Source organism: Diceros bicornis, chromosome 31 (genome assembly GCF_020826845.1).
Source record: "Diceros bicornis minor isolate mBicDic1 chromosome 31, mDicBic1.mat.cur, whole genome shotgun sequence".
Taxonomy (NCBI): Eukaryota; Metazoa; Chordata; class Mammalia; order Perissodactyla; family Rhinocerotidae; genus Diceros; species Diceros bicornis.
This window is the reverse complement of record NC_080770.1, coordinates 19,909,319-19,935,281: the sequence shown is the minus strand read 5'-3', so window position 1 is coordinate 19,935,281 and position 25,963 is coordinate 19,909,319. Positions and strand designations below refer to the sequence as shown.

Sequence of the window (25,963 nt, the reverse complement as noted above, 5' to 3'; positions counted from 1 at the left end):
ATATTTCACCTTAGTAACCTATGCAAGGTATCAAATTAATAATTATTATATTTAAGATGCTATCTTCTAAGAGAATTTAAAACATACATACAATGATATATGAGATATAGAGACATTTTGTCTCAAATTATAAATAGAGACTCCTCTTCCCATCAGGCCAAAGCTACATACACCTGGACTCATACTGTAGGGTAAGTGCCTGAAAATTAGCTTTTTTTGAATATAATGTAAGTACCTGATATTAAGCTTCTGATTGCCACGGCATCCATTTCAAAGATATTCATCCCTAAGAAACATATTGCCAGCTACACAGTTAAATAAAGAGGCAGGCTGCTGCACCCTGAACTTCCCCTTTTAGAAATCACTGGTTGACCTAGATAAGTGACTGCTTGAATGGCCCTGTTCTTCCCTTCCCATGCATTAATTCCTGCTCTTATGTTTTAAATTCACTAATGAAAAGTAAACCCAGTGCAAAACCCTATGCCCCCACCTTCAACCTAATAAAGGCAGAACCCTAGGTTTGCACTCTCTCTCTCTCTACCCGCAACCTCGCTGTGTGGCTCAAGTCATGCTATGCATCCTCCATGACCTGGGTGATAAATCTTGTTTGTTCACGGTTCCCTGATTGTTGTTGCTGAGGCATGTCTTAAAATCATAAGAACCACAAGGGCCACAACATTGTCTAGCACACATTGTCTAGCCACAATATTGTATCTGGTTGGGGGAAATATCTCTGGGGGCTCACCACAACTAGTACAGGCCCAGCTGAGTGGCCCCAGGCGTTCCTAGCTGATAGCATCACTTTCCATAGGCTGAGACTGATACAAAATGCACACTCATTGAAACTTTGGTAAAGTACACTTTAAAAGGTGCAAGTTAGGTAGCCACCTCTTTGGCATAGTAGTTAAGTTCAGTGTGTTCCACCTCAATGGCCTGGGTTTGGATCCCGGGCATGGACCCACACCACTCATCAGCCATGCTGTGGCAGTGACCCACATACAAAATAGAGAAAGATTGGCACAGATGTTACCTCTCAAGGCCAATCTCTCTCAAGCAAAAAAGTGGAAGATTGGCAACAGATGTTGGCTAAGGGTGAATCTTCCTGAGCAAAGACAAATATAAACAAAATAAATAAAATAAAAGGGGCAAGATATTTTGAAGTGGTTGTTTTGATACAGCTACTAGGATCTATTTCTTTTGACCCCAAAATTTTAAGTGTGTCAAAAGACCTATCAATTATATTTCAGCTTTTTAAAATTTTCAAGTAATTTGTAAAACAAACATCTACACCTAAACTATAAACCTTAAATAATTGACCATCATCAAATGTGTTTAAAAGCAGCAAGACACAAATAAAAAGACTTTCTAAACTGTTGGAGTGACGAATCAGGTAGTGATTAGGAAACCTCTGACCATTAAACATATATTTCTATACTTCTCGCTATAAGTTTGGCTTGTCTGCCCAACACAAAATCTAATGCTATAACATGTTAACTTTAGAATTTTGTTATTAATATCTAGTCCACATTTGCCACATCTCTCATTTCTGCCTATTGAATCACTTCTAACGATCTTCCAATCATACATCCCTCTTCTGCATAAAAAGGACTTGGCCACTCTGATGATTTATGATCTCTTAATGGAAATTCATGTAGAGGCCCAGCAGGAAGAGTACAAATGACTGTCAAGCACTGATAGAGAACTCATCCTGTTCCAGGCACTTTTCTGAGCACTTTACATGTGTAAACTCATATGATCCACACAACAACTCTAGGAAATAGACAGCGTTACCAACTCCATTTGAGAGTCGAGGAAACTAAGGCACAGGGTGTTAAATAACTTAACCAAAGTCACTCAGATGGTAAGTGGTGGAGTCAAGATTCAAACAAAATCATTCTGTCTTCAAAATATATTCTCATCAACATAAGACAGAGGTAGGAGGCCTCTCTGCTAAGGTCACCCTGAGCAGACGAAATGGAAAGCAGGACAGGAGAATCTCCAGGTAAATAAGGATGGACACTGAGCCTTGTGAGAACAGACGACTGAAGCTGTAAATGTATTTGAGAACTAAGATCTCAATGTACAGCACAGAGGATCAGGGACTCTCTCCCAGGTCTGTCCCACACAGTAACCCTATTGATGACAGAACAGTATGTTGCAAAGGAAGAACCTGCTCCTCAGAGCATAGTACCCCTCAAGAGCTTTCGTGATGATCCAGTCTAAGCCGGATGCCCTGAGAAATTTTCAAAGACCCATCCTTCCTACTCACCTAAATAGAGAATCTGCTTGGGCTTGCTGCTGTTTTAATCTTTATCAGTTGTTGCAGAATGGATTTAAGTTTTTCTCTACCCCTTTGAGACTCATTTTGTGGAAACTTTAATCTGATTCAAGGATAAACAAATTGCACATAATTACTGAAGGGAGAATGCTTTGGTTAAATGTTAATTATTCTCAGACTGTTCCATTAGGAAAAACCAAAAGTATTTCACGCCTGAGTCTAACTGAATAAATAAATTATATGATATCGCTAAACACTGGAAATCATAAATATGTCTTTGTGGGCATCTCAGTTACACAATATCATGCACATATTAGGTATATTATACACACACACACACACACACACACACACACACACAACATGTGAGTAAACAAAAGAATGACTTCCTAGAAAAAGATTATGCAATATTTGATAATACAACATCCATTGACCAGGGATATTTTTGTTGGATATATAACTATAGGTTGACATAAGACAACACCTTATGAATTGTATTGTTTCTACCAATAAATCAGTGGTAAATCTTTTCTTCATCTCTTCATAAACTGTTTTTTATCCCTGTTTTTAACGATTTCTCTTTGTCATTGATTTTCAAAAAGTTGATTGTGATGTGTGTACTTTGGCATATTTTCCTTTCTACTTATTCTGCTTAGAATTATTTTAGCTTTTTCTGTTTTTGGAATTATAGTTTGTTTCTTTTTAACTAATTTGGAAAAAATTCTGGCCAGCATTTCTTCCAACGTTTTTTCTGCCCCATACAGTCTCTTCTTTCTACTTGGACCTACATTTACATGTACGGTATGGAGCTTGTTATTGTTCTACAGATCACTGAGATTACATTTTCATGGTTTTTGTTTAGTGTTTTGTTTTCTTTCTGGCTTCATTTTGGGTAGTCTTTACTGTGATATGTTTAAGTGTAGTTATTTCCTTTCCAGTGTATAATTTGCTGTTACTTTCATTCAACAAATATTTGTTCATATCCAACATTGTATTTTAATCTCTACAAGTCCCATCTGGTTATTTTTTAATCTTTCAATTGTCTCCTCAAAATGTTAGTGTTTTCTTAAATCATTCAGTATATTGAACACATTTATCATCTATTTTAAAGTCTTTGCCTGATAATTCTATCATCACTGTCATTTAAAGATCTACTTTTAGTTATGTCCTGAGTGGCATCACATGTTCTTGCTTGCTTTCAGACAGATTTAGTATTTGTGTTTGAATGCTGAATATCATAAATTTTATGTTAATAAGTGCTTTTTCCTGTCTTCCTAAAAGAATGTTAAATGTTTTAAACAAGGATCAGTTTGCTCTTTTTCAGACTTGTTTTCAAACTATATGAGCAGGGGTCTAAAGTAGCTTTTACCTCTAAGATCTCTCCTGGATGCCCCAGTGTTGAACAAGGACTCTCTACTCTGGCTTATTGGAACTCTAATGTCTTCCTGCTCTATGTGATTTCTGGAATTGTTCAGCTTACAATTCCATGATCAGTCTTTTAACAGCCTTGTGGACTTTCACTGTAGACATGCCCAAGTTAGGGTTCAGGCACAAACTCAAGGAGATCTTGTAATGTAATTACTTTCAATGCAAATGAATTAAATTCTCCAAAGGCAGAGATTGGCAGAATGGATTAAAAAAAATCATGATCCAACTATATGCTGAGTCTGCAAGAGACTCACTTTGTTTACATTTTTGTTTTAGGTTCACAAAATACAATGAAAATAAGATTGAAAAGATACGTGCTTTAAAAATACTGACAGAAGCAAACGTAGTTTACTGATGTAGAGCTTAATAAGCGTGTCCTTTGGGAGAAATGAGAGGTTCTGTGGGATCACTAAAGGAAACGTTGAGTCAAAAATAAGGAATGTTGGGGACAGAGTGACAGTTAGTTGATTTCCAAAATAGGAGAATTAATTTGGCTGAATATAAAGGGACCAATCTATTTGTACATTATAATAAGTTTTGCTCTGGAGCCAAAAAGAATGTAATTATATCTATGAAAAATACTATCAAGTGATGTTTGCCTTTATCATAGTTTATTAGAACAACATTCCATATTGAATATTAGATACAAAGTTTGCATTGATTCTTAAAGACTCTGTGGAAGGCATTTTTTACCTCTTTGTTCCTTAAGCTGTAGATCAAGGGGTTAAGCATGGGGATCACTAAAGTGTAAAACACAGAAGCCACCTTATCAGTATCAAAAGAATGAGTGGATTTGGGCTGCATGTACATAAACAGTAGAGACCCATAGAATACAACCACCACCATCAGATGAGAACCACATGTGGAGAAAGCTTTTTTCCTGCCCTCTGCAGAATGCATTCGAAATATGGCTACCAGAATGAGTATGTAGGACATTAGGACTACCAGGAGGGAAGAGATCAAATTCAATGCTGAAAATAGTATGATCAATGATTCTATTTCTTGTGCATTTGAACAGAGCATAAGTAACAAGGGAACATCATCACAGTAGAAATGACTGATAACTTTAGAGCCACAGAAGGTCAATGTAAAAATCTTGACAGTGAACATTAGAGCCTGAAAGGTGCTGTAGAGGTATGGAATGCCTACCAGTACATGACAAAGTCTCTGGGACATGATAACATTGTAGAGCAAAGGGTTACAGATGGCCAGATAACGGTCATAGGCCATGGCTGACAAGATGAATAATTCACTGATGATGAACATAAGAAAGAAAGCCAACTGTGTGGCACATGCATAATAGGAAATGGTATTTTGCTCCACAACAAAATTTACCAGCATCTTGGGACAAATGACAGTAGCATTACCAAGATCAATGAAAGCCAGGTGTTTGATAAAAAAATACATAGGTTTATGTAGGCGGGAATCCACCTGAGTCAAGATGATCATACTCAGATTGCCCATTACTGTGATTGTGTAGATGATGAGGAAGATCCAAAAGAGGGGAACCTGCAGCTCAGGCCGCCTTGTGACTCCCATCAGAATGAATTCTGTGAGCAGTGTTAGATTCTGCTGGCCCATTTAATCCAGTTAGCTCTTCTGGGAAGAAACAGAGAAGTTGTTAATAGCTTTCATGTAGTGCCATCTAAATAAATTATATCTATAGAGAGAATGGAGATTTTTCTTCATCATAAAGAGTAGAAAAATAATTCCCTGATTTTAAAACTAAAATAAATGATAGAATATTCTACTTTCCAAGAGGAGGGATCCAAATAAAACATATGTACCATTGTGACAGATTAAACTCTAAGTAGACTCCAATGTTTGGAACATATGCATTGATTTAAAAAAGCCATATAGGATTTAATATAGAAATATCAGACTTTATGTTCTCTACGCAATGGCATAACAAGTTTTCTTTACTACACTTCCATTTTTGTCTCAGAATTCTTGTGGAATTTTGATATTCTTAGAGACATGCAGAGATAATGTGAAGCTAATGAAGTTTAAGATTTAGGGTCCTTCATTTGTACTTTCAAGGCCCTGGGTGGGGCCTTAGCAACAAATTCACAAAGAGAATTATCTTTGTAAAAGTTTCAAATATAAAACGTTTTAACCTTGATCCATTAAGCTCACTTTCTCTTTCCATTTCAGCTTTTGCTCCATCACACTTCAACTAATATCATGAGGCCCTGGCATGTCTGCAGGCATTTGTAGGGTCCAGCTAAGGGAAGATTGAGTTACTTGATATTTAGTGGGTATGTTTATACGATTCAAAATCGATGACATTTGTCATTGAATAATGCTATGTATTTTCGTATAGGAATGGCTTCTAAGAACACTCCTGTCACCCAATATGCTGAGAAGTGTCTGGAATTTCATTAATAAAAATATTGTATTTATAAATTTTATGATGTTTGTGAGTATTAGTTTCTTTAAAACTGAATCTTTAAAACTCTTTTTCCATTCTAAATAAATATTCACATTTATACCTCAACTTATATGTACAATTTTGTTTCTTTTTTTGAAAAGAAAATCCTCAAATTAGTATAAGCTTTAAGATGCAAAAGATCTGGATCAACTCCTGATAAAATATGTGGTTTACATCAATATTCAGCGATTTTGAATATTTAATTCTATATTCTGTAATTCCTTTAAATGTTTATTTATATGCGTAAATTAATTCCTCCACTGTGGATATGATAGGTATATAAAGCATTTAAAATAATTATTTGAGCATTTATTACATCTTACATTATTTTCAACTTATTTCTCAAATTGTACAATGAAGTACGTATAGAGTATAACACTACGATTTTCAAATTTTTCAGTGATAAATCTTGACCTCTCCATTTCATAAAATTTACATGGGAAGTCCGTAAAACAAAGTGGAACTGCTCTGATCAAAGATAGTGAAGGTGCTTTAGCTTAAACCAATTGTATTTTATTTCTCTCACATTCAGTTTCTCCTCAAACAAAATATGGAACTCTGTGAGCATGATTTCCAATTGGAGGAGTGATTGGAGCTCCAAACGCTGTCCATTAAAATACAAGATAAAATTATTATAATGTAATGTAATGCTCAGCTTTAGCCTGCACTACTGTCAAGTAGAAACTTCTGGAAGCCTACCACAAGGTCCAAATCTACAGTTGGCAGCAGCTGAATCTGGTCCCACACTGTGGCAGTTGGCAGAATTCTAGGAATCTTCTAATTTTGGGTGTTGATTTAGCCAGTCCATCCAGGAAACGGGGATGGCAAGGAAGGCTCTACTGGAGATTGGTGAGCCACTGCTACCCCTCTTTCCTGGTTGAAGTCGTCTGCTGTTTCTCCACTGAGTCCCACTCTGCTCTCAGGTCCCTTCCTCTTTCACAAATAAGAACCAAATGTTGCAAGGCCTGCTGTCACGGGTTTTCCTGTAGAATACGAGATACACTGGATTAAGCAAAGGAATTCAGAATTCTGGTACCAATCCCATCACTTTGAAGTCTTCAGTGCTTTGCTAAGAATTATTCTAGTGTTCATTGACTTTTATCTCTATTTTCACTGTTAGTTATTATCTCCTTCTCCCAGATGTCTGGATTCTTTCACCTGGCTCACTCATCTTTTTTTATTTCAATTTTTATCTTATTATGGTAAGAATGCTTAACGTGAGATCTACCCCGTTAAAAGATTTTTAAGTGTACAATACAGTATTGTCAACTATAGGCACAGTGTTGTACAGCAAATCTCTAGATCTTATTCATCTTCTATAACTGAAACTTTATACTTGTTAATTAACAACTTCCCATAAGATTCAGCAATCCCACTTCTGGGTGTTTATTGAAAAGACTTGCTATCAGGATCTTAAAATATAGTAATACCCAGCACTTTCTTCTTATCTGGAAAAGGATATCTCTGATCAGTTTTGAACATCTTGATACAACATTTTAAATAGTTCCATTTAGGGCTAACCATTAGAGGAGACAAGATATAAGAAGCATGCAAAGGGATGAGTGACTTTTCAATCTTAAGACATGGTGATATCAATTAGGAATTGTTTGAGGTTCAGGGCTTTCTCCATAAATCTTAAAAATCTTTCTATTTATTGGTCAGTCTACTCAATCAGTCTGTAAAGTCCATTCTGAAAAAACCAAACTGAGTAGTAAACAAGCACTAGGTAAAATAAGCAAACAACTAAAAAATCTGTAAGTTCAGGTTTGGGACTTTATCCTTATATAAGGGTATATATGTCCTTATATTAAAATTATTTGCAGTTTATAAAACATTATCTGCAAAACACATATCTTAAAGTATTCTTTTCCAAGTATTGCATTGGGTATATTTATATAAAAGAATACTTATCAAATGTTACAAAGGACATATACTAAAAATTATTTGTTGTTTATCTAAAATTCAAATGTAGCTGGGCATTCTGTATTTTATCTGCAAATCCTAATAGTAATAGTTTCTAATAGACGAAATTGGTCATGATTTTTTCAGACATTTCTAACTTTCTCTTCACTTGCAATATCCAAATGCCACTGTTGACTATCATAAATCAAATGGATCTATGACATCTAGTGAATTCCTAGGGTTTAATGTCCTAAAAATCCCATACTCCTCCAGGGAACCCAGTTAACAAAGGACATAGTGAATTTTTGTGGTGTAGAGTATCAGCTGCCAGTGACCATAAGAGTGTCCACGGTCAGAAGCCAGGAATCATGGGAAATTACCAACACCCAGGTGCTGATCTTAATCAACAACAATTCCTAGTCACTCACCTTTAATGAAGAACTGGATTTTCTTCTCCCAAACTACTCTTACCTTTTCTTTGGGTAGGGAGAATTTATGCTTCTCCCCTCTCTTTGTGATGCTCCCTGAGGAAGCAGCATGTAATTTATTCAGATGATTATGCTCAAATCATCTGAAAGATTTTTCAAAATTGCTGTTTGGTGCCTGCTAATTATGCAAAACACCCTACATGTTCCCTAGTGAGAAGATGTGAGGGACAATTCAAGGAAAGGAACAAAACAACATAAATGATCTGTGCAGTTCTGTGGAGACCTACGTGATGTAAAGGTAGTCACTCACACAGAGTCAGTGATTAAAGTAACAAAGGAAAGTACGTTGGCATCAGCTTTACCCCAGTGAAACTAGAGCAGTTCCAAAACTGTGAATGACATTATCATCACATGGAACTTTTCATTTGGATTTATTGTTCCAATAGAAATATGTAGTAAATACTGGATTTAAAACATATCATTTAACTTTTGTGAGATAGATATTACTATTCTCATATTCAGAGGACACCAATCTCAGATAAATGATGTAATTTGCCCAAGGTCACATGATCGATAACTACAAGATTTGATATTAATGTCTCATCTTTAAGTGAGTGATATATATGCCTTGTCCTTTCATATGGTGAACCCATAACAATTACTGTGTTACTATATGTATTACTATAATGAGTGTCTCAAGTGTAGAGTCTCCTGAGCTGAGATCCCATCACGCTTAAATAGTTCGGTACAACTTTATTGGGAGTAAAATCTAATATAAGGTAGTACATTCCATGTCTCACAAATTTTACCTATGTCTTCTTTCTCTATAACTTCTTTATGTATAAGAATTGAGGAAAATTTACATGCAGTTAAACATGGATCTAAATTGTAGATGTTGATAAGTTTTGAAAAAGCATTTCATTTGTTCCTAATACCTAATTCAAGATAGAGAATATTTTCAACATCAAAGAAAATTCCCTTTTGCTCTATAATCCCCACACTGTAGGGGATTCCATTCCTACCATAAGGAAATTTTCCTCCTACCATACCTCTCAAACAACATCCTCCTCCTACACCCAACAACCAGCACTCTGGCTTCTACTCCTAGACATATTTTCCCTGTTTCTGAATTTCTTACCTGGAATCACACAATACTTACTCTCAATCTGGCTTCTTTCATTCAGCCTAGTGATTTTGAAATTCATCATGTGTTTATATTGCTGAATGATATTCCACTGCACAAATATACCACAATTTTTTAACTATTCTCCTATTGCTGAAACATTTAGTATGAACACTCCTATTAAGTATATTTGTGGACATATGCATTAATTTCTCTTTGCTATAGGTCTAAGAGTGGAATTACTAGATCATAGGGTAAATGTATGCTTCACTATAAGAAACTGCCAGCCTTCCAAACTTATTGTATCATTTTCCGTTACCAAGAGCTGGGTATGAAAGTTTCATTTTCTCTACATCCTTGCCAGTATTTGATGTGGAAATTTTAAAAATTTTAAAATTAATTTTATTATTATTTAATTTTTTTTTAATTTAGAAGTGGAAATTGGTGTACAATTATATCTCATTGTGATTTTAGTTTTTATTTACCTGATGACTAATGATAATGTACACTTTTCTATCTACTTCCTGGTCATTCATGTATCTTTTTTGTCAAGAGTCTGAACTTTTGCCCATTTTCATTTGAGTTGTTCTTTTTTTAATTAATTTTTTAAAAATTTTTATATATGTTCTAGGTAAAACTGCTTTTCCAAATTTTCTTCTAGAAATTTTATTGTTTTGGCTATAATGTTTAGCTCTTTGGCCCAAGATCTTGCAGTGATACAAAGCAGAGTTGTGCTATCACTAAGGAGGGCAGAAAACTTTCTCCCACCTGAGAGATCCACATATAAAAACAAATTTAGATGCAGGGATGGAGTGGGTAGGAGAGGCCAGAAAGCTAATAAGGCCACAACCCAAGGTACACAGAACTCTCCTTAAACTGAAAAAAAAGTAGAACTAAGAACCAGTATCTATTACCACTTCAAAACTTGCTCTCATTTTCTTGTACATTTGTGTGTCAAGGAATTTTGGATTCTACCTTGGACATTGTGAATTACACTGTGAAGATGCCAGAATTCTGTTATACTCTTCTTAAGAGTGTTGATTTTGTATGTTCTCTTTTTATTTTAGTGGTAAATTAACATAGTTTGACTCAAACTGCAAACAGTGTCTCAGAGTTTGCAATACAAAATTGGTTCATATTTTTAGCCTTGTCTGGGCTACTGGAATCTGCCCACACCTACATGGCTCAGGTTCAGTGAACACTGAATGTGGGTCTAAGTTTCCTTGGTTGTCTCCTTTCTGGAATTCATCCATAATTTTCCTATAGCTGTGGTTGTCCCAAACTCTGTCTTCGTGTTCTTTAGATCAGAAAGGTTATATATAAGGTTATATGTAAGATTTTTATTTGAATGGTGCAGACTGGGGCCTTCCTTTAAAATAGAAGTTGAAAAATGGGAAAATCACCCATTCCTTTAGTGTCTAATATCTTTCAGAATCTACCTAACTTCGGTTTCTCTCCCGTACTTTCAGTTTTTTTTTTTTTTCTAAGCTATTAGTTTTTAACTGTGAGGTGGTTTGTCTTAATGAAACTTACTTCGTCATTACCAGAAACAGATCAGGAAATCATATATTTATTTCAGATTTTAAATTATATTTTTACCTAATACAGAATTATGCTTTGATATTTTTTTACAATGTTTTAAATAGGTTACTTAATTTTCTTCTGGCTCACATTAGTTTTGTCATAAAGTCTGTGTTCATTCTTATCTTTTTTTTTTCTGTATGCGATGTATTTTCCATAGGTCTTCTAAATGTTTAAATTTTTTTTGTGTGTCTTTTGGTACTTAAGTGTAGATAGTTTCTATTGTCTTGTGTTCAAATTCACTATTTTTTTCTGCACTGTCTTATCATTTTTAACAAATGAACAATGAAATATCTGTTTCCAACTTTACATTCAGCTTTAATAACTCAATTTGGTTCTCTGTTATAATTGCTATTTCTCTCTTTAATATCATGTTTGCCTTTATATTCCTACAACTACTTATAACTGTTTTAAAGTTCTTATCGGCTAATTCCATTATCTCTAGTATTCTTGGGTCTAGTACTGATGATTTATTTTTCTCATGGTTAGGGATAACATTTTCATTCTTCTTCAACGTGAAAATAAATTTTTCTTTGGATGCTGGACATTGCAGACATTCTGCAGTTGTCAGAATTTTTTAATTGTTTTTTAAACAGTGTTGAGTTTTGTTTGGCAGGCAGTTTATTTACTTGCAAATCTGCTTAATCTTTTTGAGAGTTAATGTTGAGTTCTGTTAGAGTGGAGTTTAATGAATCCTTTCCTCTGAAGCAATTTCTCTCTTCTACTGTCTCCATTGAATACCCTAAATATTCACTGAGTTTCCTCACTAATATTTGACAGAATTTGACCATATCCCAATCCTTTATGAACTGGCAGTTTCATCATAGACCTCTCTGGTAATTTCTCTTTCCCTGGTAGTTGTTCTTGATCTGCTCTTATGAAGTCTTACGTTCATATGTGCAGCTTAGGAATCATTCAGTCTCAAACTGACTTCACGCCAATATCTTAACCACTTTGTCTGCTTAAGTCTCTTCATTCCTCCACATATTCCAGGCACCTCAGCCCTGCCTCATCTAATTTTGTGTCTTCAGCTCAATATACCTATTGTGTTCTTCATGTGCCCCACCACCGCCCTGTGTCAGGGACCAGCAAATGTGTCCCTTCTCTCACAGATCATAGTCCTGTGCCACCAACTGTCAAATATCTGGAAACATTTCTTACATGTGTGTTCTCCAATTTTCCAGTTGTTTTCAACAGGAGAATTATTAAAATCCAAGATTCCAGTTACAAAGATTGACGAAAGCCCTCAGGAAATGCATATTATAAATTTCCCCTTATCAGTCTAATTTTTATCATCTGTCTCATTTTTACCCATGATGATTATCCATTTTTAGAACAGATTTCTAGATATTCTGATATAAATGTCTTTGGAAGTATATTTATTCTTCAATCTTTCTAAAAATGAATATTCAGTCATGTGTGATAACCCCTTTATCTCTAGTGTGTTACATAGTGCCTAGAGTATATCATCCATTAGTTTGATGAGTGTAAGCATTGAATCTAAACCAGATTTCTACCAGGATTCTTCCCAACTCATTCTGCATGTTAAAGTCAGAATAAAGGTAAACATCCTCAGCATCAGAAATTTGCTGTACTCTGTGTCCATGTTGCTTTTAAAGAAACCTTTAAAAGTAGTAGCATTTGTCAGGTTCCTTGTCTTGCATATCTACATAAAAACAAGGTTTGCAATAAACCTAGTAATATCTAAGCATTTATCACTTAGGTAATTCACTGTTCCATTGATCAAATCCTTTTCAATTATTGTTCCTATTATATTTTACTGAATTCAAGAATCCCCCCCCCCATATTTTGCTTGATGTTTTTTTAAATTCTTATAGCATTTTAGTCAATTATATCCTCTAGGGAGATATATGAGGGATGGGCAAATGTAAAATCCCTTAAGAAATAAAGTGTTTCCTAAGGTTTAATTTATTACTCCTTAATGTTTAAGCTGTGACAGAGCTCATTACAGACTTAGTTAAATGTATATATATAGCTGTCCCTTCTATCCAAATTTGTCCTTTTAGATGAAAAAGAATAAATATGTTAAGACTTTATTTCTTAATTTGTTATTCTGCTTTCTGTGTATTCAAAGTTAAGATTTATCTTCAATTATTTTTCCTGGAGTTATCTTCAGCTACTTACTATTCAAATATTTAATAATGCTGCATATTGTATAATCATTAACTGAAATTCTTTTTGAGTAAAGGTTAGGAAACCATGGAAAATGATATGAAGTTTCTAAAGTTGAAATTTTAAAATATTTTCGTTTGGTAAGTTAAATTTATTTTGTTAAAGTTGATTTTTCCTTTTTGATTTTTCTCACGTTTAATAGATCATTTAGAAAGTTTGTTTTAAATCTAATAGAATCATATGAGTGATAAGAATATTAGAGGTCCTTTGATCCAACTCCATATCCTATCATTCAAATTTGTTTACAATATCTCCTTAAATTTTGCAGAAAATGGGCATCCCTGAATAAGTAATATAATTGAATTTCTAAATTCCATTTGGAAATCCTATTCCCCCTAATTATGCTCATAATGAAAACTATTTACAATAGATAATCCTTCCTTGAGAAAATCTTATCCAATTGGTATTCTAAAAAGATGAGTCAGTGTTAGAAGAGAGCTCTAACCAATGCAACTTTCTGCAGTGATGGAAACGTTTATAATCTTTGCTGTTAAATATAGTGGCTGTTAGTCACATACGGCTGTTAAGCACTTGAATTGGGACTAGTTCAAAGAAATACAATTTTAATTTTATTTAATTTTATGTAGTTTCAATTTCTATATAAATATTCACATGAAGTTACTAGCTACTGTATTGGACAGTTCAGATGCGATGAACTGACGTTATATTCAGTTTTGAAATGTTCTGGCTTAACATTATTTGTTGAAAGAACTCATGCATTTTAGCAAATATTTTGGTAGTTTCTAAGCAGCTGTGAAAAAATTGTGAAAATTTACAGGCTAATAATTTATCAAACAAAGTTGTAAACCATCCCTCTGCATTTCCACTTAATTATCATTTTAAATAAAATGAACCAGAGATTTAAAATAGAGGGAAAGTAATTGGTTAATTATAGTACATTTTTTCAGGAGTTACACTCATCTACACCCTCCCTAAAGAAACTCATGTATCAATCATTGATGAATATATTGCTTATCTACCTACTTATCTGCCTACTATCTTACTACCTATAATTTCAGTACTTATTATACACCAAAGCAGCACTTAGCATTTTGCTTCCGATATCTCCTATTTTCTTTTCAACGATCATGAGATGTGGGTGTAACATGCACAGGCTGAAAGAAGATAAAGAGGTTTCCCAAAGTCAATGAGTCAAAAAGTGACAGCAACATATTTTAATCCCAGGTTGAGCTACTGCTAACCATTTTCCTTTTGTGGTAAATTAAAACATTTTAATTAAAATAAATTGATAGAATTGACATATATAAGCCAAAATTTATCATTGTTTTTATCTCTTTATTTCTAAAACTACACTCTCTTTCCTAAATATAGAATATGGGAGAGAGAGTTTTATTACGGGCGTATCAATTCTTATAGAAATATAATATAATAGAATAAAAAGCGTAAGTAACCAAACTATCTAATGAAAACTGGATTTAGAAACCCGTAATAGTCATTACACAAGTATCATCACATGAAAGATATGAGAAAGTATTCCAGAGCAATAGGTGATTGTGATTATATCCATTTTAAATTTTATCTTTTCTATATATGTGTGTATGTGAGTGTATAAATACATATACTTATATTTGTATATGCATGTACATAGCAAACATCTACATAGGCATTTATATGACAACAAGTTAATAGCAAAAATAAGTATATAATTTATTTATTCAGGGCCTCAGATAACTTATGAATGCTTCTAATTGCTTCTTTTAAGCAAGACATAGTTTTCTCTGCTCTGAGTCTCATCACTGGATGATTCCACTGAGAGTCTCCTTCCATGCTGCTGATAAGGAGGTGTCAGAAGAGGTCAGAGGTTTATGCACTTTACAGAGTATCATGGCATCATCTTTGGAGGTCAGGCTCACTGCCTCATAATCCTTGCCAATTCTCTCGTTACATCATGGTGCTTTTGTGGATTAACTGCACAGTTAATAGTGTGCCTAATTTTAGATCTTCTTGAAATTAATTCTTTTATATCCAAAATGAAGAGTTCAAAAAAGGGCTTAAATTTAATTTTGCAGATTCTTTTTACTCTCCATCATTGTCCCTCATGTAGGTATCATCTTCCTGTAGAGGCAGGCACTTTAGAGACACTAAAATTTTTGAGAGTCAAAATGCTTTTTCACATATTTCCTTATAGGATAGAATCATAGCTAGCACTGAAGAAAAGTTGAGACAATCTAGTCAACTCCTACTGTTATAAATGAGGAGACTTAGGTTCAACAAAATAATGTATTTCTCCAAGTACCCAAGGCTGTAAATGTCTCTGTTTGCTTTTAATAAATATCAGAGTCTCCTGTGTCCATTCTAATCCCCTTATCATTTTCATCTCAGATTTCTCGATAAGGAATAAACAAATGGCTAAAGAGACTTTTACGGCAGTTATTGAGTTTATTCTCTTGGGACTGACAGACCGTGCTGAACTGAAAGTCATGTTATTTTGTGTCATTCCTGGTGATTTAGGCCATTACCTTGGTGGGGAATCTGGGCATGATCTTCTTAATCCAAGTCACCCCCAAGTTCCACACACCCATGTACTTTTTCCTGAACTGCCTTTCATTTTAGACACCTGCTGTTCATCTGCTATTGCACCGAAAATGCTGATCAGCTTCTTAGTTGTGAGGGGAACCATCTCACTCTCTGCCTGCATAGTGCAGCATTTTTTTTGGGGGGTATTATCTCCACAGAAGTCTTCTTGCTGTCGGTGATGGCATATGACCGTTATGTGGCCACTGCCAACTCTTTGCTTTACACTGCAGCCGTGTCTAAGAGGAAGTGTGTAGGGCTGCTCATTGGGTCATCCATAGGTAGAATGATTAACTCATGGACACACACAGTGAGCTTAGGGAGACTATCCTTTTGTGGGTCCACTTCTTCTGTGATGTTCTGTCCCTCCTACAGCTATCATGTTCTGACACCTCCATGAATGAGTTGTTGCTCTTAACTTTCTCTGGAGTCATTGCCATAACTACCTTCTTGATTGTGGTCATTTCCTACATATTCATTGCTGTGGCTATCCTGAGGATCTGCTCAGCATCAGGCAGACAGAAAGCTTTCTCCCCCCGTGCCTCTCATCTGACTGCTGTGACCATATTCTACGGTACCTTAAGCTTTAATTACATTCAACCAAGTTCTCAATTTTCTGTAGAACAGGAGAAGGTGGTTTCTGTGTTCTATACACTAGTGATTCCCATGTTAAACCCACTGATTTACAGTCTGAGAAACAAGGAGATAAAGGCTGCTGTGAGAAGGGCCATAGAAATGAAACATTTCCCCTGTTAATTACAAGTCCCTATTAATCCTACAACATTCTATCAATTGGCTTTTATTTCCAAGAATTCCATAAATGTTAAAGCTTCTATGGCTTGTACGATTTTTCATTCTATACACTTATTTGTCATATGAGGAGGCAGCCAGAAAGGGAAAGCTGTTTAATTCATAAATCTGCATCACAAAAACAATAGCCTGTCCTGTAGTTCTGATATTCTAGGTTATGAATCTCTGAATCAATACAAAAGACAGTGTTACATTTATATATTTCTGTTATTTGAAGAAAACAATTGTGTAATAATACTTGTATTTAAGGACATAGAAATAGGGTACTTACTAAGAGAAAAATAATTTATTCTTAAGTTTCCAAGAATGTAGATATAATTATATAGCTGAAATTTGCCTTCATTGACTTATATTTTAACTAGTCTAAAGAATGGTTGTGATATTACAATTCGTAAGAAGAAATATATGTTTAGTCTTTGTCTAGTTTCTGACACAGAGCTCCTACAACCCTTGGAATTTCCTAAGTGATGAGAGTCATAGAGGTGTCTTTTGTTATGTCAATGAGACGACTTTTGCAAAGCACCTGAGGATGGGTCTAGTTACTGCAGGAAGCAACCATTCATCGATGTTTGGGACTTCCAGTTCCTCAACCTGATTTCCAGAGAGGGAAGAGGGGCTGAAGTTTGAATGAATCATCAATGGCCAGTGGTTTCATCAATCTTGCCTGTGTAATGAAGCCTCCATAAAACCCCAAAAGGAATGGGTTCAGAGAGATTCTAGGTTGTTGAACCAGACTGCTTCCACATGTGCTGGGCCCCAAACTCAATGAGGACAGAAGCTTCTTTGCTCCATATCTGGTTCTATGTATCTCTTCATCTGACTGTTGGTTTATATCATTTGACATCCTTTGTAATAAACCAGTAATCTAGTGAGTAAACTGGTTTCCTGAGTTCTGTGAGCCACTGCAGCAAATGTATGGAACCCAAGGAGGGAGGCCATGGAAACCTCTGAATTATTCTCACCAGGGCAGAAGCACAAGCACAACCTTTGGACTTGTGATTTGCATCTGAAGGGGGGGGAGCAGCATTGTGGGACTGAGCCCTCAACCTGTGGAATCTGATGCTGTCTCCAGGTAGATAGTGTCAGAATTGGGTTGAATTGTAGGACTCCTGGCTATTGTCCGAGAATTTCTTGCCACTGACCTCAGCAGAACTGGGCTGACCATCTGCTGCTGCCTGGATTGCAGCAGAAAGAGAACAGCAGTGGAGGCTAAAAGGAAAAGAGTGAGAGACCTCTCAGGCTGCCAAAACCTATCTGATTAATGCCAGAAGAGCTCATTTCTGTCCACTGGTATGTGATGTTCTGGCTGCAGATTACATAAAGCCATTAACTGTGAAAAAAATGTGGGAACCCCCCACACACACATCAGAATTTAGGTGCAGAATCATTAGTGGTAGACCCCCACACAAATATAATGAGAACTTTCAACTTCAGCTTTTCCTAAATCATATTATGTCATTAGTTTATTTTTTGTAGGTCTTAATCTCTGAAAAACTAGGGTGGGTGTACCTATGATTACTTTTGAGATTATAACAGAAGCCTCAAGATTTAAACTTCAGATTTTAAAATGTTAGTGACATACAGTAGGATGTCTTAAAGAGTAATTTTTGAGTACTTAAATTTTAAAACCAATTCCATCTCTCCTTTTAAGCATCTTTTTCCTCTTCAGGCAAGATTTAAAACAAAAAATTGCCAAGAAGATATTTCACATTCTGGAAATTTATCATTTACAGAAATTCCATTGAATACACTTAAAATCAGACTATATAAACTAATATCTACTTATTGAGTTAGTTCTGTAAGTATTCACTCTATAATTTTTCTTCATTTAATAATGTCAACCTTTACCATTAACAAACAAAAGGAGGGAAGTATATTTGCATTAACACTAAATTTAATTAAATACATTTTTCTGTATTTTTGAGTTCCATTACTATCAAGATTATTAGAGGCAATCGGAGATTCTTAAAGTGCATGAGACAGTTGAAGAAATATTCAAAGAACTTTACTGTTGCTAGTTTACAATTGACAGGTCAAGCATATTCAACTTGCTAACAATCTCTCTATATAAATAAGAAAAACTAGTTTTAGGCATTCCTATAATATAAAATACAATTGTAAAATGATTATTTTTACAAATATATTTTGGAATGTATATGAGATGGATATGGATAGATTTAAAATATATATGACAATCATTCATGAGGGATAAGAAGCTAACGCCATAGAATTATTTCCAACAATAATAATGACAATCATATTTATAATATTATTAATAAAGCATAATGGCAATATACATACCAGAATAAAACACTTCAGATTTTGGTACTGACAATAAAATATCATTATGCTCTGGCAGCCTTGCATCATGATGTTAGGTAGAGCAACATATGTATAAAATTTGACCCTCAGATAACAAAACATCAATTTGCCCAATCTTTTTAGAAGTCTTATTCTATTTCAGTCACTATTTAACATTGCTATTTTTATTATGTTTTGAATAATTAGTTTCCATTTTGCCTTACTCTAAGTGTGTTACATACATACAGCAAGAAAAAAAGTAAAGGTAGTATGTGAGTTGTCCAACTTTGTTCTTATCTTTTTGCAAATTCTTTGGCCTATTCTAATTTCTTCACCCTTCCATCTACATTTTAAAATCAGCTTGTAGATTTCTCCCATTCAATTACTAGACGTTTCACATCTTAACAATATTGTGTCTTCCAATCCATGAGCAAAATATTGTTCTAAATTTACATACCTTTGATTTATTTCATCAGTGTTTTGCCATGTTCAACATGTCAATTTTCACAAGTTTTGTTGGATTTATAAATCTAAATCTTTTGATTTTATTGTAATAAATTATACATTTATTGAAACTTCCAATTGCTTATTGCTTGTATACAAAAATACAATGAAATTCTGTTTGTTGGTCTTGTATGCTGTGATTTTGCTATATTTAATTGTTAGTTCTAGTAACTTTTGCAGATTCATTTTCTACATAAACAATCATGTCATCTACAAATAGGGACAGTTTTATTTATTTGTTTCAAATCTATATGTCTTTTTATTTATTTCCTTCATCTTACTGCACAGGATGGTATCTCCATTATGGCCTATAATAGTTGTAATGAGAGAAAATAGCTTTGCCTTTTTCCAATTGTAGTGGGAAAACATTGTTCCTTTCATTTATTTACAGTAAAACTGTAGGTTTATAGTAGATATCCTTTATCATTTTTTGAGGAAGTTCCTTTCTATTTCCAGATAACAGAGTTTAATTTTATTTTATACTATAAGTGGATACTGAATTTTAACACGTTTCTCCTGCATCAATTAAGAAATTCATATTTTTTTCTTTTTTCTTTACATTTCCTGTAGGACCATAAGCCTAGTTCAACGTTCAAATATTGATAATGTAATATTATATCAACAGAATAAATATGTATATGATTAAATTTGCTAATTTTTTTTGAGGATTTTTATGTCTATGATCATGAGAGATAGTGATCTGTAATATTCTTTTCTTGTGCTGTCTGTTTCTGGTTTGGGTGTCCAAATGATACTCACTTCAAAAAATTAGTTGGGAAGTGATCTGTCCTCTCCTGCTTATTAGACGAAACAACATGGATTTTTTTTCATTAAATGTTAGTAGAATTTTTTCAATGATACCCTATGACCACTAGTTTCCTTTGGAATTTTTTCTGTTATGAATTCAATCCTTTTAATAGGTGAATAGCCCTTCAGTTTCTCTATAACAAATTAGTGCATTTTGTAGTTTGAGTCTTTCAAGGAATTTGCCCACTTCATCTATGGGCTCAAATTCATGGGCAAAACTTTGTTCATAACATTCCCACATTATACTTTTAATATTTGTAGGGGAGTGATGTCAGCATTAAATTTACTTAATTTTAAGAAACTATACAGGACAGACATAACAGCATGGATAACCCCACAGCAGAGGTCTAGTGACCCCTGATTTCAGCCCCATTATTGTGGTGTTAGTTGCACAACTCTGTGACTATACCACAATCACTGAATTGTACACTTATAATGGGTGAAATGTATCGTCTGTGAGTTATAGCTCAATAAAACTACTATAAAAATAAAATTAGCAATAGGAAGAAAAGTCAATTTACATGACTATTACTAGATCTGGAATCAAAAGTTTAATCTATGTAGAATCCACCCTGCAAGCGTCAGAAACCATGTTTATTCGATAGATATTAAATTCTTCATGGCTGGACAGAATATGTGAAAATTTAATAACTTTGTAAAAAATAAAATCTTGAAAGAAATCTTCATATTGTTCTATTTCTATTTCGATTTTTTTGAAAATACATCCATAATTTTTATAGAATTGATGTGGACTGTGATAGCCAAGGAATAACTCCATGAAGAGGTTAAGTATTAAAAACGTCAACATATTCTATGACAATAAAAACTGAAATTTTACTCTGTCTGTTCTATGGTTGACTGATTTCTACTACTCTGAGTTATAAACCAATATATTGAGCTATGAATTATATAAACAGACAGATGCATCTGATCATATATTTTGCTGTATTTCATGTATTATGTTATGCATGTTTGTTGGGATTTAAAGAATATCATAGAAAATATTTTATTCCTTATCATCAAGGGGCTAATAAAAGTAAGATTAACTGTAAATACAATGTAAACTTCTGCTCAAATATGACACAGTAGGCAATGAGAGAAATACCACATGCCTTTCGGAAGGGCATGCCCCTCATAGTTCCAGGCTGTGCCATTCACATATAGAGGAAATTACAGTATAGCTCCTCCTGTTACATGACTTCTGAGACCTCTCTCCCCTGGCATCCCCATTCAGCTCTCCAGTGGTTACTCTGTCTCCAGGGAATCCCAAGATATATGTGGTACAAATTTGTCATTTCCTATACATCTCTCCTTTCCCAGGGATACCTCTCTCCAATTAATAAACCCTATGCAGATGCAATTTGGCACTTGGGAATATTATGATTATTGCGGCTTATTAAACATTTAGTGAATCACAGATTATTTCTTATCCTAAAGATAATAACGTTTAACTTTTATACTCAAACTTTTTAATTAGTATTCTCTTTCTCTCATATTTTCAGGGTCTCTTTCAATGACAAACTCTTAGATTGATTAGTGAAGTTTCTTTTCATGAAGTTGGTAGATATTCATGAGTTGTATGTTGTTGCTTTTATCTGTCTAATGACTGTGGTGGGTGGCCTTTTGGATGTTCACATGAATCAAGGATATATTTCACATATTGTACATCTTTGGGAGGTGTTTTTCACATCTTAGTCCATATGCTTGATGCACTCTAAAATAATATGGTGCCTGACTTTCACAACTGTGTGTGGCACTCTGCCTTTCCCCATTGTGTCATATAGGAATGCTTTTCTCATGCACATATGGGGTCACTCAACAAATACTGGCTCAAGGAATAAGAATAAGACAATTAAAAAAGAAAGTGATCACATGTTGGGCCTCATGGCTTTCATTGGTTTGGTAGCTCAACAATAATGGAGTCAATATATTCTCTTATCCTTAAATTAATTTCCCAAATGGCTGAAGCTCACATGAAAAGTTTCTTCAAACAAAATCTTCTCCTTCTGAGAAGCAGAAGATGATGGAGATTGAATATTTCTCACACAGATCTCTCTTTTTTGGGAAAGAACATGTATCTCTTAGGTTTTCCCTGGTAGAATTCCTCCTACAAATCATTAGCAATACACATTTGGCTTTTTTGGAATTCTGCTTCTCCTCAATCTTCATTTCTCAGTGGCAATTGAACTTCTTAGAACAGGAATCATTTCTTAAAATGGGAACCTCCTTGTCTATTTCTTTTTCAGCATGTTCCTGACAACCTAATACTGACTCTTGCCCATCCTCCAATTTTTTATGGATCTACTCAGACTCTTTCTTACATTCACTTTGTTATGGCTTTTTATTTGAGCAAATAACTCATCCAAAATTGTCTGATTAATTTATATTTCTGAGTCAATTTATTTATTTTTAATTGACTAGTTATATCTTTCTTGAATTTACTTTCTGTGCCAGAAATGGCTTTCATGTTTCTTTTTTTAATCTTCTCTTCTTCTAGTCTGACATCTGTGAAAGTGAAGTTTTGCTCTCTGTCATCTCTGGGATGACAGAAGCAAAGTATAAAAATGACATTAAGAGACAATATAGGGTACTTGTTAAGAGCATAAGTCCTCAAGCATGAACTGGACCACCTGGTTTTCAAACCTGGTCCTAACACTTAGTACCTTTGTGGACACTGAGAATTTACTTATCCTCTCTGAATCACCATTTGATAGAGTGAAAAATGGAAATTTTAATAGAACCTGTCTCACAGAGCTGTTGTGATGATTAAATTCATCAAGATATGAGGAATGCATGTCATACAGTACTCCAAAGTGTGAGAAATTATTACCCGGCAGTCTTTATGACTATTGTAAACATACTTTTTAACTGCCTCAACACTTTGATAACATTCATCTTCCCATGACACCGTGCCGTGCGCCTTTTGTTGGATCTGTAGACCTTTTAGAGAAGTTTAGCTTCACTGCAAAATTGAGAAGAAAGTACAGAGATTTTTCGTATACTTCCTGCCCCACACAGGCATAGCTTCCCCCATGCCATTATCCACATCCCCACCAGAGGGGTACATTTGCTATAATTGATGAACCGACATTGATACGTCATTTTCACCAAAGCTCCATAGTTTACGTTAGGGTTCACCCTTGGTGTTGTATATTCTATGGGTTTGAACAAATATATAATGACTTGTATCCACAATTATAGTTTCATACAAAATATTTTCACCGCCTTAAAAATCCTCTGTGCTCCTTCTGTTCATCCCTTCCTCTGCCCCAACTCCTGGCAACCACTGATCTTTTTACTGTCTCCATAGTTCTACCTTTTCCAGAATGTCATAGAGTTGGAATCATACAGTATGTAGCTTTTTCATATTGCCTTTTTTCACTTAGCAACACACATTTAAGTTTCCACTTTATCTTTTCATGGTTTAATAGCTCATTTATTTTTAGTGCCAAATAACATTCCATTGTCTGGATTACCCTAGTTTATTTACCCATACACCTACTGAAGGACATCTTGATTGCTTTGTGTCATGTGCTTCTTAAATTTTATTCTAATATATTATTTTTATTAAGCGTTCATTGGTAAAACAGAGAACTTTATTGCATGATGGTGAACAAAGCAAATATTGTAGACTAATAGTTTCAATAAAATCCTAGAAATATTAAGAAAAATAAAAATAAGCAAAAGGAAATAAAAAATAAAAATGAGCGCATGGGAAAATGTGGAGAGTGATTTGGAGCTATAGTTAAACAATGAAAGTGAATTAAAATACAGTGCATAATCAATATTGATAAAAATTGGGAAACATCAACCGAAGGAAAGAGAGACAACACAATTAATTCATCATAGAATAGTCCTCTTACCCAAAACAACTGCAACATAACTTTTAAACATGGACAAATACTTTTTTTCAGAAAAATAAGGAAACGTTACAGTCTTCTGAACCAAATAGCCAGTATTAAGCAAGATAGCCACTTGGAGGGGAAAAGTACAAACCTGGGACATTCTGAGGGGCCTCAAAAATTTATCTTAATTTGAATATCCTCTGATGTCGACAAAATGGACTGATTGAGACAAAATCAGGCATCAGTCAGCACCTACAAATTTCTGAATTCCAAAGTAAGTTCAGGTAACAGACTCATATATAGAAGTAAAGACATTGATGAGGAAAAAGAGGGATCCCAATGTTTAGAATAAGGGTATTTGAGCAAACTAATATGACTGAGTACTTACTTCAAATCATCAGATATCACAGAAACAACCGATATTAAGTATAATTCTAAAACATACTAAGGAAGAGTATGAAGGCTAAAGCAGAAGGAACACAAAAGACTTACACACACACGGACACACAGGCACGCACACATACACACAGATGGTATAATTTTATTATAGTAAATGAGAAAAACACCGGCATCCTTGAGAGCATTTTTTTTTGTCTGTATTCATCTAACACAGCCTGCTGTACTGTAACATCTACTTATTTTATATATGTAATCCGTCTTCTTCCTCAAAGAAGGTAAACATTTTTACTATCTTGTGCATTAATCTGTTTGCAGAAACTTGAAGTGCCTGGCATAGAGAAAACAATCTACAAATATATGTTGAACACATTTGTGCCTCCTGTTTCTTTTGGAGGCACTTAGAGCAAACTTTAAGTCCCATAACCTAATTTTTGGAAATCATATAGTACACAAACTTTAAGAACAAAGATTGAGTTGTTTTTTCCACATCCTTTGCAGTGCATATTTTACATCTTTGTTCCTCAAGCTATAGATCAAAGGATTCAACATGGGGATAATAAGGGTGTAAAATATGGACGCCACTGTATCAGTGTCAAAGGAATGACTGGACTTGGGCTGATCATACATAAATATCAAAGCCCCATAAAATACTATGACCACAGTGAGGTGGGATCCACAGGTAGAAAAATCCTTGCGCCTACCCTCGGCAGAGCTCATCCTGAGAATGGCTACAAGAATGAACAGGTAAGAAACAAGAACTATCAGAAGGGATGAAATCAAATTAAAACTGGCTAAAATCAGAATAATCATCTCAGTTTCATGTGTGTTTGAGCAGAGCAAAGATAACAAAGGGAAACAGTCACAGTAAAAATGATGAACAACATTGTAGCCACAGAAGGATAACTTAAAAATCTTTACAGTGACTAGAAGAGAAACAAATGTGCTGTAGAGATAGGAGATTGCCACCAGCACCTGACAAATCCTTTGTGACTTGATAACTGGGTAGAGCAGAGGATTACAGATGGCCACGTAGCAGTCATAGGACATTGCCGACAGAATAAAAAATTCACTAATAATGAACATAAGGAAGAAAGCTAGTTGTATAGCACAAAAGTAATAGGAGATTGTATTTTGATCCACAACAATATTTACTAACATTTTAGGTCCCACCGTTGTTGAATAACCGAGATCAGTAAAAGCCAGGTGTCTGAGAAAGAGGTACATGGGTGTTTGCAGCCTGGAGTCCATCTTGGTGAGGATGACCAGGCCCAAGTTGCCCACCAATGAGATCACGTAGATGATGAGAAAGAGCGCAAACAGTGGAGCCTGCAGCTCAGGGCGGCCTGTGATTCCCATGAGAATGAATTCATTTGGCACTGTTAGATTTGGTGTTTCCAT

The 25,963-nt window shown here is 34.7% G+C and overlaps 2 protein-coding genes and 1 pseudogene across 2 annotated transcripts; 1 reads left to right on the top strand and 2 right to left on the bottom strand.

The window, feature by feature from the left end:
- Positions 1–4,345: 4,345 nt before the first annotated feature.
- LOC131395739 (olfactory receptor 8K5-like) lies at positions 4,346–5,287 on the bottom strand. Its single transcript, XM_058527574.1, has one exon. It carries the CDS (start codon positions 5,285–5,287, stop codon positions 4,346–4,348), a length of 942 nt encoding a protein of 313 aa, XP_058383557.1.
- A 10,443-nt stretch (positions 5,288–15,730) lies between these two features.
- Positions 15,731–16,655, top strand: LOC131395738 (olfactory receptor 1052-like; annotated as a pseudogene).
- An 8,366-nt stretch (positions 16,656–25,021) lies between these two features.
- On the bottom strand, positions 25,022–25,963 carry LOC131395737 (olfactory receptor 8K3-like). Its single transcript, XM_058527573.1, has one exon. It carries the CDS (start codon positions 25,961–25,963, stop codon positions 25,022–25,024), a length of 942 nt encoding a protein of 313 aa, XP_058383556.1.